Here is a 14350-nt window from a genome sequence, read left to right as displayed (position 1 = left end):
CTTATTAATGCACACTTTATAACTTGCTTGTTGGATTTATTAAAAACGAACGAATGAAAACTAAATGTCTTTGAATATCTTTATTATCATTTAAAAACAAAAATTAAAATGACCGGTAAAAATAGATTATGACCGGAATTTTACGACCCTGTCAGTCAAAATGACCGGTGACGAAAAAGTCTAGCGCAACCTCTGTTTTACACATGTGGTTTACATTGTTTAATGATAGCAGTTACACCAAAACTACTTCCTTAAGTTCAGAAAAGATCGTAGTTTGGGGGGGCGCCTAGTTGCTTAGTGGACAGAGCAGGTGTCCCATATACAAAGGCAATGTACTTGCCACAGTGGCATGCACATCCCCAGAAATGTAACTGCACGTCAAGGCGACGCAGACCTCTTGTCTATATTTGTAAGCTGAAACCATTTTCCTTTTTAGCTTTTATTTACTGTAATTTCACAGATAAGAAACAATGAATTGTGAAGACAATAAAGCCTCCACAAAATAACATTTTAAGTCCTGTGTGTGATTTATCCTGGCTTCATATGAGCAGAGGAAAAGTCCACTAGACGCTAGGCTAATTTATTTTTATATAATGTAAAATGCCATAGGCTTGTGCTAATAACGTTAGCATGTTATATTTGTTTGGAAAACGTGTTTAGTATAAGACAGTTGTTTTGTCAGTGAACCTTGTGAGTTGTAAAGGACCCAAATTTGTAACGTTACCTTTGTTAATTGTTGCTGTTGTCCCTGGCTTCATATGAGTAGAGGAAAAGTCTGCTAGCTGCTAGGCTAATTTATACAATGTAAAATGTCATAGGCTTGTGCTAATAACGTTAGCATGTTGTATTTGTGGGGAAAATGTGTCCAGATAAAGACAAGTGTTGTGTCTGTGAATGCAGCGAATTATAGTGAAGCTGATTTGTGTACTTGTGTTTGAGATTCTCACTATTAAGCCATGTTTAATGTGTGTTTTGAATTAACTAAACTGTACAGCACTTCACAGGAACCCCACTGCTGACTAGTGTTTTGGAGGTGCCAAGTGACACAGGCAACCCACCACACAAGTATAAATGCTCACAACCGCATACACCACGTGCGTAGACTACAGCATAGGCTCCTAAATCCCCCTTTAAACTGTCCTATCTAATAAAGGCAGAATTCCAAAAATAATCTTGATCTTAAAAGATCATGGTTTTGGTTAAAAGTAAGTTTGTTAATGATATAACCTAATGTGACATATGTCACATGACATACTGTGTTACGTAGTTGAAACAACTCAACATTAACTTTTGGTTTAACATGGGACACAAACAGCTGTCTCTTTGGTGAAAGTCCTGTGTTTGACCCGTCCACCACCCTGACCACCTCCGTCCATGCTCCCTATGCGTACTTTGGGGCTCTTTATACTATGTCACATGACTCAATCCTCCTTTGCTCCAGTCATGATCACTATAGCCACTAGAGGTTACCACTTAACAATAAGCGTACATACAGTACGTGTCACATATAGCTGCATGTCCAAAAGACCTATGTGGTGGAACAGATATAATAAGTCAGAGACATTGGAGTCTTGAGACTTGACTCAGACTCTGAATCAAAGACTTGATACTTGACTCTGACTTGCATATTTTGCTTTCACCACATAATGCCATACATAAAGGCTCTTAGAAAGAAAACTGTCAAATGTAAGTAGGAAATGGGAGAGATGGTGACAGAGGAGATGAGCGTTTTAAATACCCCAAAAAATGGGACAGCTTTGCACCACCCCATTTCACATTCTCTTAAGTCCTTTCTGAGACTTATGATTGACATGGCATGCAGTAGGTTTCTGTGATCTTGTTCCAGTGGCTCAAATTAACATCCCAGCGGCCTCTGCGGAGCCGCACTGATCAAGAATGTTAAAATCTCTGGCTTCATTTTAATCACAGAGCTGCATTGTGAAGGGGGTTCCTGGCACAGCGTGGCTGTCGATAGATAACTAATTGCATTTCATTGGGATTCAAAGGGATTTGAACATTTGGTGTCAAAGGCGCTTACTTACCATTTCCTGCTGGTGTGCCTGGCCCGCCATTTTGTGTCAAGATGCCAATCCAGTGAATAGACACAAAGTCGACGGATGATTTTTGAGCCAAAGTGCTTTCTAAAGCCATTACACTGGATGACATCATGTCAGCTGGTTTGTGGCCTAAAAACTTTTATATTCTTTCCCACTTCTTATCAGTTGAACTTTGTGTTGCACAAAGTCATGTACACACCCCAGTGTTACTCACATTTATTCTTGCAGAAAAACAATGTTCTGACACTCCTGTACATGCAAGTACAGTACAAGTTTTGCCATGGGGTGTTGGTATTTGTCTTCCAAACATGCACACAAAAAACACACACAAAGATACAGTAAGTCTGTCACGGCTGCACAGCAGGCCAGAGGAGATAGGGCATGTGTGTGTGTGTGTGTGTGTGTGTGTGTGTGTGTGTGTGTGTGTGTGTGTGTACATGGGTGTCTCCCGAGGCTCTCAAAATGCCCCCACATCGATTTCCTCTCCCCTCTCCCTTGCTATCATCTTGCATTTTGCCCCACAGCACATATTTAGACACACACTCACAAAACGACATGCACACACACACATAAACACACACATAATCTCTGCCCTCTCGCTGGTGCAAAAACTGTATCTGCTGCAATCCAGTCAAGGCATGAAATGACTAGCATTAGGCCAGAATAGCAAAGCTGTGCCATTGCAGGAGCTCAAAGCGCATACACACACTTACAGACACACACACACACACACGACCTTGTACAAAACACGCATTACTGTGACCTCAGCAGACTCAAAGCCATCAGGTGGACACTATTCCTCTTTGAATCTTAAGAAGGAGGCATGGACACATTTGAGAGGCAGCATTGAAGACATATTCAGAACCATGTGAACTGGAGTGGTAACAGGATTGAGGACCGATAGAAAGGTCCCTAAATACAGAAACGCTTGACTTCTGGGATGCTCTGTGGCTCAGTGGAAACTATGTATGTGCCATGTTCTGAGTCTTTAAGTGGCTGCAATTTCAGTGATAGTCCTGCCCAAAGGTTATAAACACTTTGAGTCTGGGATCCAGCTGAGAAATGCTCTTTCCCGCTTGAGACCTCAGCTTGTAAAATTGTATTATTGCCTTTTTTATGTGAAGACCAGACAGACACAAAGTTCACATCTGAAGTTTAGCAGCAGTCTTTGCATCTTCAGCTTTCTAAAGTCGTCTCTAAAGATGCCTCTGACTTGTAAAGCAATATGTAGTTATCTGCTAAAGAGAAAAGCAACCAGACGCCACTACGAATATTTTTCAGACTCCTCTTCAAAAACCGTCAGAAGTGAATCGTTATCTCACTGGATCTGTTCTACGTACACACTGAGAAACACTCAGGATTCTTTGCATTGTGAGCAAGTTTTTGCTGATAAGCATGAAAAAGTCTGATTTGAAGAGCCTTTTTGTCAGAAAGAGATGCTTAGTTTTCGAGAGGTTGCTTTAAATCTCGTTTCAGCGTCAACAGCGGCAGGTTTCGCTGTGGCGCTCTGAGTTCGGCTCGCACTTAAATAGAGTTTCCCTCCTTAAAAGGGCCAGACTGTTCTGACCGTCCCAGGGGTGGAAATCACAGGGCAAAAGGCTAACAAAGCAAATGAGACAAACAACAAAGAATTAGCAAGTATAACAGAAAAGCGATCGAAGAGATAACACACTGCCAGCCATCTTAAAATAGCCAAGAACTACAAAATGGAACTTCCCATTTAAAAAACACACATGCACGTATATGCACGGCCAAACGAGCAGTGATCTCTCACACAAAGACACACATGATCTCTGATAGTATTTATCATTGTTTGGCTATGCTGCGCTGACGCATAATTTAGGACTTGGCTCTTTCAGCTCCCATATTAAAAGATTAATAGAAAAACAAATAGCAAAAATAAAAACCTCTGCTGGGTTTTCTCAAGGCCAACGTGCAAGTGTATCTCACACACACCGAATTACGTTCACACACACATTAACGCTCATAACATCCATCACGGCTATGCAAATAGATGAGGCAAGCTCCGTGCTCTGAGGGCACTTTAGTTTTCATTCCTGCCTGTGGACGGAGTATAAAAAGAAAGTTGTAGGGCATCCATCTTGCTTTGCCATGCCGCTGAAACAACACACTAAACAATCATATACACACACTCACATGCCGTACTGCGTTGCTATAGCAGCCTTGCTGTTGCTTTGTTTCTATTGGCGTGTTTTGATATATGTGTGACTTTCTTTCAGCATTTAAAATAACTGATGTCGCTCCTCCCTGCCCTGCAGACCTGCTCCGTGCATACAGACATCATTAATTCAGCATACTAAAGCCTGTCAGAGGGCTTAGACTCTGTGCCTCACTGTGTGTGTGCATGCGTCGATTTGTCTGCATGCTGCTGTGTGTTGTGTACTGTGGGGAGTTGAGTGTTTAAGCGCTTTTTCAGATTTATCTTATGGGTTAATGCACTCAGCACATCCAGACAGGCTTTTGCTGCGATGATTTCTGGTGTGTTTGCATCTCATCTGAGAGGACATGATAATGTCTGCAAGGAAGGGATCAAGGAAGGAAGGAAGGATTGGAGGGAGTGAGGGCAAAGTGAGGGATGGGTAAGAAGTGAATGCGAGAGAGCAAGTTGTAAATGAAGACACAAATGAACAAACAATAAAGACATGAAAGAAAGAAGGAAGCAATACAGCATGAAGGGAGGATAGACTCAGGGGACTGTGAGGACGGATAAAAAGAAAGAACATGCAAACAAAAGAACAAAGAAAGCAGATGAACTATATGTGTACGGCAGAAGAGATGCAAGAGTTCGACGAATGGAAAAATAACCGGAGTGAAAAAAGATAATTAGACGAAAGAAATATGAAAAGGAGGAAAGAGCCGGGCACATTGATTGGGCGAAGGGGGAAAAAAAGAAAGTTCATTTCCCCATTGACCACTACATATAATTATCCACTCTAATATCCGAGCCTAATTAAGCCATAATGAAGCAGTAACATACAGAGCTATGAAATGGTTATTCATCATCTCTACGACTGCAGCACACTGGTGCCAATAACAACCATATGGCACCACCCAGAATATATAGCTTTTATACAGCGGTTTCACAGTAGTATCAGACATCAAGGAAAGACTCAAATTGGGTTTTAATTTGACAACTGCAAATTGTCTTCTGAGCAGCTAAAATAATTCCCTCAGCGTTTTCTCATTGTTGCTTCATTCACTTCACAGGTCAAGGCAAAAAGAGTCCTTTGGCATTTTACACTGGGGTTCATTTAACACCTCTCGTCCACACATGATGTTGTTGGCAGAAACAATGACGTATAATTCTAATGATAAAATTAGAAATTTAAACCAACACTGTCTTGCAGTTAGAAAAGATGAGAAAACTGCCACTCAACTTTCACATATATTCATAAGAAGTTGGGCGATATATTGTCTTGACTTGGATATTGTAATATCCTAAGTGTTGTGTTTTCCTGGTTTTATTTATGTATTTATTCATTTTTTCATAAAGATATTATAGAGTGTGCACCATCCTATAAATATTTTTATATTAATGTCAAAGGCTGTGGGTGGCAACTCCCCAGGAAAACTTCTCAGTCCCAGATCTTCACTTCCAGAGTACACACATGTATACTCTTCCTTATGTACAGGTTTAACACAAGTATGGGGTCAGATCAGTCTCATAATGAATGAACTCACACAGGGTTTTTCACAAATGCACATGTTCTGGTTCACAGTTGTATTTCGGACTCACTAATGCACACGCTCTGGTTCACAAATATAATTTTTATGCAAACTTGTAATATAAATTCGGAAATGCACACGCTCTGCTTCACAAATATTATTTTTCATAATGAATATTATGAGACTGATCTGACCCCATACACAAGTGGCGTGAGGTGCACAGTGCACGCTAGTTACTAGTTATAAGGCGCACATACACACACAACTGGTAGCTGCTTATACAAAAGCCATATTAATCTGATTTAAGGAGCTCTGCTATTTTTTCCCTCCTGTTTATCTCTCTCTTGTCCTTTCTTACTGCTGCTTTTATGTTTAACAATCATGAGTGCTCGCTGGACTTGCAGATGTGCTCAGCTTGTCAGTCTTGACAGGTTTTGCACCTAACTAGGTACTCTAGCATATCGTCTTGTCACATGATCAAACAGAGACTTGACATTAGGCAACATCAACATACATGTTACCCAACAATCATTGTTGTGTACATGTGACAAAAATATCAAAGAGGATAAGAAGTTATTCATCATTCATTTAGAGTCACCAGTTAACCTGCATGTCTTTGGACTGTGGGAGGAAGCTGGAACACCCGGAGAAAACCCACGCTGACACAGGGAGAACATGCAAACCCCGCACAGAAGGGCTCCCACACCTCAGGGTTTGAACCCCCCACCCTGGGTCTGAACCAGGAACCCTCTTGCTGTGAGGCAACAATGCAAACCACTGCATCACCATGCCGCCAAACAATTGTTCATTAATTGAATAGGTTTTTTATATATGTAGTTTATTCATGGTTTTTCTAGTTCATGTAGCATAGGCATATCATTTTGTTATAGATTGCTACTGTCTAGAAAAAATAACCAAAAATCATGACGGAGATGGTTTGCATTTAGCCCGTTGCAAATGGCACCATTTTTAATTTAACGCAAGCTCTTTTTTGAACACAGGTGTAGGTTCAAGGTGGTAATCTGAATCAATTGTAAGGGCCCCTCCCACCCCACAGGCCCCAGTGCAACCAAACTGCCTTCACTGTCTATATTTACATTCCTGTTTAACACATCTTTACACATACATATCTATATTCGCCCACATATCTACATGTATACAACCCACATAGGTCTGTATACTTGAACCTCAATCTGTGCGCAGTATTAATGTTTATCTTACGTACATATGCCCATCACACTCTGTAAAAAACGTATATATTAGAACTGATGGAGCTTACATTTCTGTTGTTTCCATCAAGAAGGGAAAAGGTGGTGAAACATTAGTAGTGTCATACAAAGTCTGCTCATAATGTGGTTACAAATTCAATCAAGTGATTCCAAATTTGATTCGTTCTTTTGGGTCATCAAAGACATAGTCATAGTCACAGCTTTCCATGATTACTCCATACCAGTCTTTCAAAGCAGGTGCGACAGGATACAATAATGTCAACATATTTGATTTTCTCAATATTTCCCAGCCCTAATATGAGGCTGCATATTATCAAGTATGCCTGTTTAGTCGTGTCCCAAAATGACATTTCAGTGTCTGCTCCTGTGGAGATTATTTATCTGACTGTTTCAAGATGAGGTAGAGGTGAAAATAACAACACACACAAACACACACACACATTATCTGCCTCTTTTTTCAACTCCTTTTCTGTCGTAACATACACACACAGTGTACAGATTGATCACTGTTCCCCACAGACAGGTTAAAAGCCATCAGACAGTGACCTCACCAGTGCAGTAGCAAAAACATCTGGAATGGACAGGTGGTGGGCTGAAACACACACACACACACACACACACACACACACAGAGTAATTCAGATATATCGTTGAACATTTGACCTGTCATGGTCATAAAAGGTATAACAGTGCCCCCTGTTGGTGTGTTAAAATATTAGGCTCCTAAACTGCGCAGGAGCAATAAAGTTTATGGCATTCCAGCTTCCATAATTCCCCATAGCACAGCTCAAACACACACACACTCACACACATGCACCCACACACACAAATCCACTTGCTTTAAGATGATGGAAATTAATCATGCAGAAAAACAAGGCCATCTTGCCCTCATTTTTCATCCATTTCCCTTCACTTTGTTCATTTACACACTCTCTCTGTCATTTATCTTCAACTCTAGCTCTCTTTTTTCTCTCAATCTTGGCTTTTATCTCTCTATCAAAACTAGGGAAACCTCAAAAAGATCAAGATTAGCGAGAGGGGGGGCATGGAAACTGCTGCGATACAACTTCATGTCATACAAAACCAACAGTTCCTGGCATCTATCGACTGTCTGTGAGATTAGTCCTGTCCAAAGCTGTGAGCAGTCGTGTATTGCAGAGCTGAAATCTATACAAGCCAAATGAATGGCCTTGAAACAAATGAGCCATTAGATTAGAAATTGAACGCACATTTACCTGCAGAGTGGACTATGACAGAACAGGGAGTTATGGGTTTTGGAAAGTTGTGATGTTTGCTTCATGTGGTTTAACAAATGAGTTCTGTAACTAAGACTTCAGGTGAGCTGATTCGTTCTTTCTCTCACACTCTCTGCGCAGCTCCTAAAGTCATCTCCTTCTCCTTTGACGTTGGAAACGGACCTGTGGAGTTGACGGTGCATTCGGCCACGCCCCTCAACGATGACCAGTGGCATCGCGTGATGGCCGAGCGTAACGTCAAAGAGTCGGTTCTTCAGTTGGATCAGACATATCGTGTATCTCAGCTCGCTCCTGCACAGGGACACACACGGCTGGAGCTGTTCAGCCAGCTCTACGTGGGTAAGACACACACACACACACGCCCACACAGTCTACACAATTAAAGGAATATTTCATATATCAATTTCTCACCCTGTGTTTGCTAAATTCATGTCGAAACTTTGTTTAAACACATGCCTCTGGTGAAAAAGAATCCAAAAACAGGGAAAATTTTTTGATGAATTGAAATCGTAAGTTTAGCAAAAGCAAAACTATATCATCACATAACATCCATTTACAAACTCTCACACAACTCGTGCAATATAATCCAAGTCTCATTTATCCAGTTGCATGCTCAGTACTTCCCAAACAGTCAGTTCTTTCTGACAGGGAACCAAACTAAAAGTGAATCATATCTACGCTCTCCTCAAAGCCAGACTCCATTGACAAAACGAGTAATTTAACCTTGTTGAAGACAAGAGCTGCTGGTCAACCACTGCCTCAGTCGGGTTAGTTTGTTTGTGTCATTGTGTGACCTTAGTGTTTTATAGGGTTAGCTCAGACTCACCAAGGTCACACAGTAACACAAACAAACTACTAACAGAGGCAGTGGTCGACCAGCAGCTCCCATCTTCAACAAGGTAAAATCACTGTTTTTGTCAATGGAGTCTGGCATTGAGGAGAGCATAGTTAAGTTGGAGCTTTTTTGGGAGGCACTAAGCATACGACTGACTTGGATTATACCGCACAAGTTGTGTGTGAGTTTGTAAACAGATCTTTCGATAAAGTTTTGCTGTTGTTACCTCCGCTCACTTTAGTTCATCAAAAATTTCCTCCGTTTTTTTGGATTCTTCGTTCACCAGAGGCTTAAGTTTTCTTCAGGAAGTTTAACTTCACACAGGGTGAGTTATTGAAATACAAATAGTCATTTGGGGCGTGAAGTATTCCTTTAACACCCGCTATGTGTAAGAATGACTCACATACACACATTTGATTGCAATTTGAACATTAAATACCCGCTTTGTGTAGGATGGACACTCAAAGAGATAAACGCACAATAATTACGAGTTCTTATGTGGAATGCCTAAATACACATCATCCAAGTTATCTTAATTGGATTGAATTTAAGAATATAAACCTTCTGTGCTGTCTTTATTTCCAGTGATGTTGCCCTCAGATGCCGACGTCCATTGTGAGGACGTCTGATTGTCTTTAGAAGTTAAAGATGTAGCTGTCTTTACAGGAAATCACTGGGTTCTTTCTAAAGAGGCTTCAGTCCAGCTTAGCCACAGCCACTGCTAATTAAGTTCATGTTAATCCAGCACACACACACACACACACACAGCCATTTCACGTTTTATGTTATGCATGCATGAGGACACACACGTCGTCGGAAACTAATCCGTGTAAGTGATCAGAGTTTTAATAAAGTTAAAACTGAGCCTCTGTGCTGGCTGCGAGGGCGTGTGACTTAAACTAACTTAATTCACTTATAGAGGTCATTTCTTTCATACTTTAATACTTTGACTCAGCATTTATATTTCTTTGGATTAAGAAACTATTATTGTACAAGGACGATATCGGCCCTCCGACTTTCCCTTTCCCACACGCACATGCTCTGTATCAGAAAGATCACGCCCTTATTATAACACCAATTATGCTTAAATTTTGGACGGTCTGGTTAGCTCCTCATGGCTTCATCCTCCTCTCCACACAATGCCCCTCAAGCTCATCAGCAGTTCAAATGGCAGAAGATCGGTCCACTTTTCTCCCTATGCTTTCACTTCTCCGTCTCATTCTACCTTTTGTGCTGAGCTGTCAAAACGCTATAAACCAAACTCTGGGGCTAAAATAGTTTCAGGGATTTGCGGATGGAGGGAAAAGTGCTGAGGCGGATCACACAGTTCCTACTATCTCGTAGAAAAAGTTCTGCCCAAAGGAGATTGTTCCAAATTCCAATCAGGCATCCCGATGTGATAGCCTTAACCCAGCTGATCCCCGTTTATAATATAATTTCACCGTCTCATCACTTTTGCTGATTCGAACGCTGCTGAAGCATCCTCACCTTATCATGTCCCAATTTGCCTCTCAGTGTATTTGTAGTTTCATTTAGGGAAATGGAAAGGTGCGAGAAAGGTTTCGTCACTCTGCGACTCGCGGCTATGAATCCAGGAACGTAATGGCTTCCAGATAGCGCCTCTGCCTCATTTCCATGTGTGTATTTTGACTTCTCTGTCGAAGGGAGACAAGAGACGGCTCAAGCCTGCTGCGTGTGACACGTATCTCAAAACACAGGAGATAGTGGAAGATGGAGTGAAAGCAGGGAGAGACTTGTATGTAACAACAGCCACAGAAGTGTCAGCACCCTCTCATATCTGATCTCTAATCCCTGCTTAATCCTCATTTGAGGATTGCTTTGAGCAGTTACAGTGCGACACACAGGAAGTGACCCTGCCACTGAAGGGAAGTGGTTTAGATCCGGCCTCTGACATCAAGAAAAGATCGTTTTGTGTTTGATGGAGAGATTTGGAGGAGTAGAAAGAGCCCCGCAGGCATCAACATTTTGTCTGAACTCGCCCGATTCTTCCTCGTAATGTCCCCTGCCTCTTTGCACGCCGTCTCAGATTGATATAGATTGATATTGATGCGGCTGTTTGAAAGAAGCGAAGTAGAAAAAAAACAACAATGCAATTCAGAAGCCTAAAAAGAATTTTAAAAACCATCAAAATTATCTGTTTGTATGATTTCGCATAATCACACAGTAGGGGAGTACACCAGGGAGCTGTATTTTGCTCACCTTGCTCTCATATCTGTCGCTGTATCATCTCCTTCTCTCTTTCTCAATCAATATGCTCCTCATCAAGCATTTGATTGCTTTAGTGTTTACTGCACAGTGGCTCATTTGCTCTAATGGCCCTGAGAGTAAATGTTATACCATCAGCCTGCTGTCATTTACTTCACACTGTTAACTTTTAGCTCTCCAATTCACTTCATACGAACATGAACATAACTATCAATCTTGCCACATTTTATTTATTTAACGCCACCATCTGTTCTTTTGATCTCCCTCTTGATTAATGCTCGCTATCGTACTTTTTTATGTTTTTGCATGTTTTTCGCTCGATTCTCTCATGCTTGGTTTGTTTTGTCTTTCTTTTCCTACTTTGGTTTTTCCTCTGTCTCCGTGGATCGACATCTTGCTTGTGTCTACTCACTGCATGTGTGCGACACCTGTCACAGGGAAGCCAGCCTCGCTCACCTGCCAAGACAGTAGGTAACATTTAATGAGTGTAATGAAATGTCTCTGTGACATTGATGCAGACATAACAACTTCGGTTTCTGCAGTGCACACATGTATACAGGCCTCACCTACAGTTCAAACTGAGTGTGTTTTGTTGCATCCAATTTTGTTGCAGACTCGTGGTAATTAGATGTTAGCCAGGATTAATCTTCTGCTCACGTTCTTTTGCTGTTGCTGTTTTTGATTCATGCTATACATTAATACACAGGTGTGAGGACTGCCTGTAGACTGAGGCTTATTGCAGTGCGCAAGTACATTTTGCGTGCAGTGATCCATCAGAAGCAAGCCTATTATGGACCTTTAAGAGAGATAGTTGTGGGGAAAAAACATTGCTGTAAACTAACAGATATAAAGCACTGGGTTGGTAAAATGGGATTTCTATGATAATATCTCCCCCCTGGAGCTGCCGGTGGGTTAGGAATGCATCTGAAATGACATTTAGACCGTATGAAACAAAAATACTTATATATAAATTGCATCCTAAAGTGCAGACTAACTTGAAGAAACAGGACATACTATCATTCCATTAACCCACTTATACAATGATAATAGAAAAACAGCAGTGCAGCAGATGTGCAGCCTGATGGGGAATTATCTGCATGGTTGGATCAGGCTTAAAAGAAGAGTCCGCACACGTATAAATGCATACTGTATGTCCATAGCTGCGTACAGTACTGAAGTGCCTATTGCATGTTTATTCACTAGTACATTCAGTGCTTAATGATGTAGAATCCACACTAACATAAACATACACACACTTATAGTGTGTGTATGTTTATTTATAGTGAAGGTCAAAAGGTCATATTTATGACTTCTGTTTTAATTGCTAATTTGCCCGGTGTGTGTGTGTATATGGGTATGCGTGTGTGTACTGTGTATAGCCTAATGAATATAAAATGTTTCCTCATTAGCACAGCATTACAGGATAACATGCCCTTGAGCCACACACATCGCACCCATAAATAAAGCGAGAGCTGACACATGCTACATGTGTTCGACTTTTATTACCGCTAAAGTGTCTGAATTTCTGTATTCATGTTGGGATGCCTGTGTAGCTATGCAGTGATGTGCTAAGTGTGTGTGTGTGTGTGTGTGTGTGTGTGTGCGTGTGCGTGTGCGTGTGCGTGTGCGCGTGCGCGTGCGTGCGTGTGTGTGTGTGTACTTTAAAGCCTGACCAATTCTCAATTTTTGATACTGACATCGATATTTAAAGGTAAACCATGCAGGATTGACAGTTATTGTTGTAATGCTCGCCTGAGAAAGTGAAAGTAAAAGCCAACCACTGCCTCACACAGGGTTGGCGTTCACTTCACTTTATTTGCTCTTTTTTTGGCACCGTGTCTCTTGGATGTTGGCTGCTTATGGTCCGGCACCTGGTTGCTACCTTTTTATAAAGCCCCGACCTTACCTGAGCGCAGTGGAGGTGCACGCCCGTAAACATCCTGAACATAGAAACTAAGAAAACTCAGGTAGAGTCTGCAGAAAAATCCACCGCCACACACTTCTAAGGGCTCATAAGTGATGATTGTATATGAGTGTATGAGTCTATACATTGTTTTTATGAAAATCCTGCAGAGTATATCTTAAAAAAAACAATAAACCCGCTGCACTTTATTGCACAGCTTTACATCTGTGCCACCATATTTACCAACATTTACATTTACATCTGTGATAAGCCAATGCTGACTTGAGCCAGTTTTAGTCAGGCTCTATTACCCACCATTTGTGAGTCGTACAGAAGCCGTATGCACCTGTGTGTGTGAGTACTGTATGTGTGTGTGCGTGCCTGTGTACGTGTCCGCCCTGGTCTCAGCAGGCCTCAGAGCCTGCTGTCCGTTTAATCACAGACTGATTTAGACCTGAGTAAACAGGTGGCAGAAACCTCCAGCCAATCAGTGGTACAAAATGGATTAATTAACAGGTCTACTAAAAGTCAAAGCCTTTGTGGAAATGGAAAGTGGAGGCAGCGTGTGAAAGCCCGACTGCATCCTGATATGTGAATAATGTATCGGCTGGAGAAAATCAAAGTACATGTATTAGTAATCTTATTAGATCTGCGTTGTATACCTGTGTGGCCAAGCTAGCAGATGTGTGTGTGTGTGTGTGTGTGTGTGTGTGTGTGTGTGTGTGTGTGTGTGTGTGTGTGTGTGTGTGTGTGTGAGAACGCAGCCGTCGAGGGAGGAGACTGTGTGTGCGAGAGTGTGTGTTCAAGTCTCCTTAACGTGTCTTCTTGAATGGACACTTCTCTGTAATCCAAAGGATGCAATTGAGAGGTTTTAATAACTAAAATGCCCCTCGGCTCTTGTTAATGATAGTGTGTGTGTATGTGCGCCCATACTTTGTGTGTTTATCCATACAGTGTAACCGTCCTCTGTGGGTGTGCTTGTGTACGTTTGAATCTATACCTGTGGGTGCATGTTTATGAGTGTGTTTATTGCTATAGTCATTTAGGTGCACATTAATCTATTTAACACCCCTACTCTGTCCAAGTTAATGGGTAGTTAGACTGTAATGGTGCAAGGCCAGAATGACGATGGAGGCACTTTAGAGGAATGGCTATCGA

At 41.5% G+C, this 14350-nt stretch overlaps 1 protein-coding gene across 1 annotated transcript in view; it reads left to right on the top strand.

Moving 5' to 3' along the window:
* cntnap2a (contactin associated protein 2a) overlaps positions 1-14350 on the top strand; it is a 454430-nt gene that overhangs the window by 400096 nt on the left and 39984 nt on the right. Inside the window, exons 19-20 of the mRNA XM_050057256.1 lie at positions 8349-8567; positions 11727-11756. Coding sequence (XP_049913213.1) covers positions 8349-8567; positions 11727-11756 — 249 coding nt within the window. The remainder of the gene's footprint in view (positions 1-8348; positions 8568-11726; positions 11757-14350) is intronic.

Source organism: Epinephelus moara, chromosome 11, assembly GCF_006386435.1.
Source record: "Epinephelus moara isolate mb chromosome 11, YSFRI_EMoa_1.0, whole genome shotgun sequence".
Taxonomy (NCBI): Eukaryota; Metazoa; Chordata; class Actinopteri; order Perciformes; family Serranidae; genus Epinephelus; species Epinephelus moara.
The sequence above is the reverse complement of the archived record's forward strand: the minus strand, read 5'-3'. Positions and strand labels throughout refer to the sequence as shown.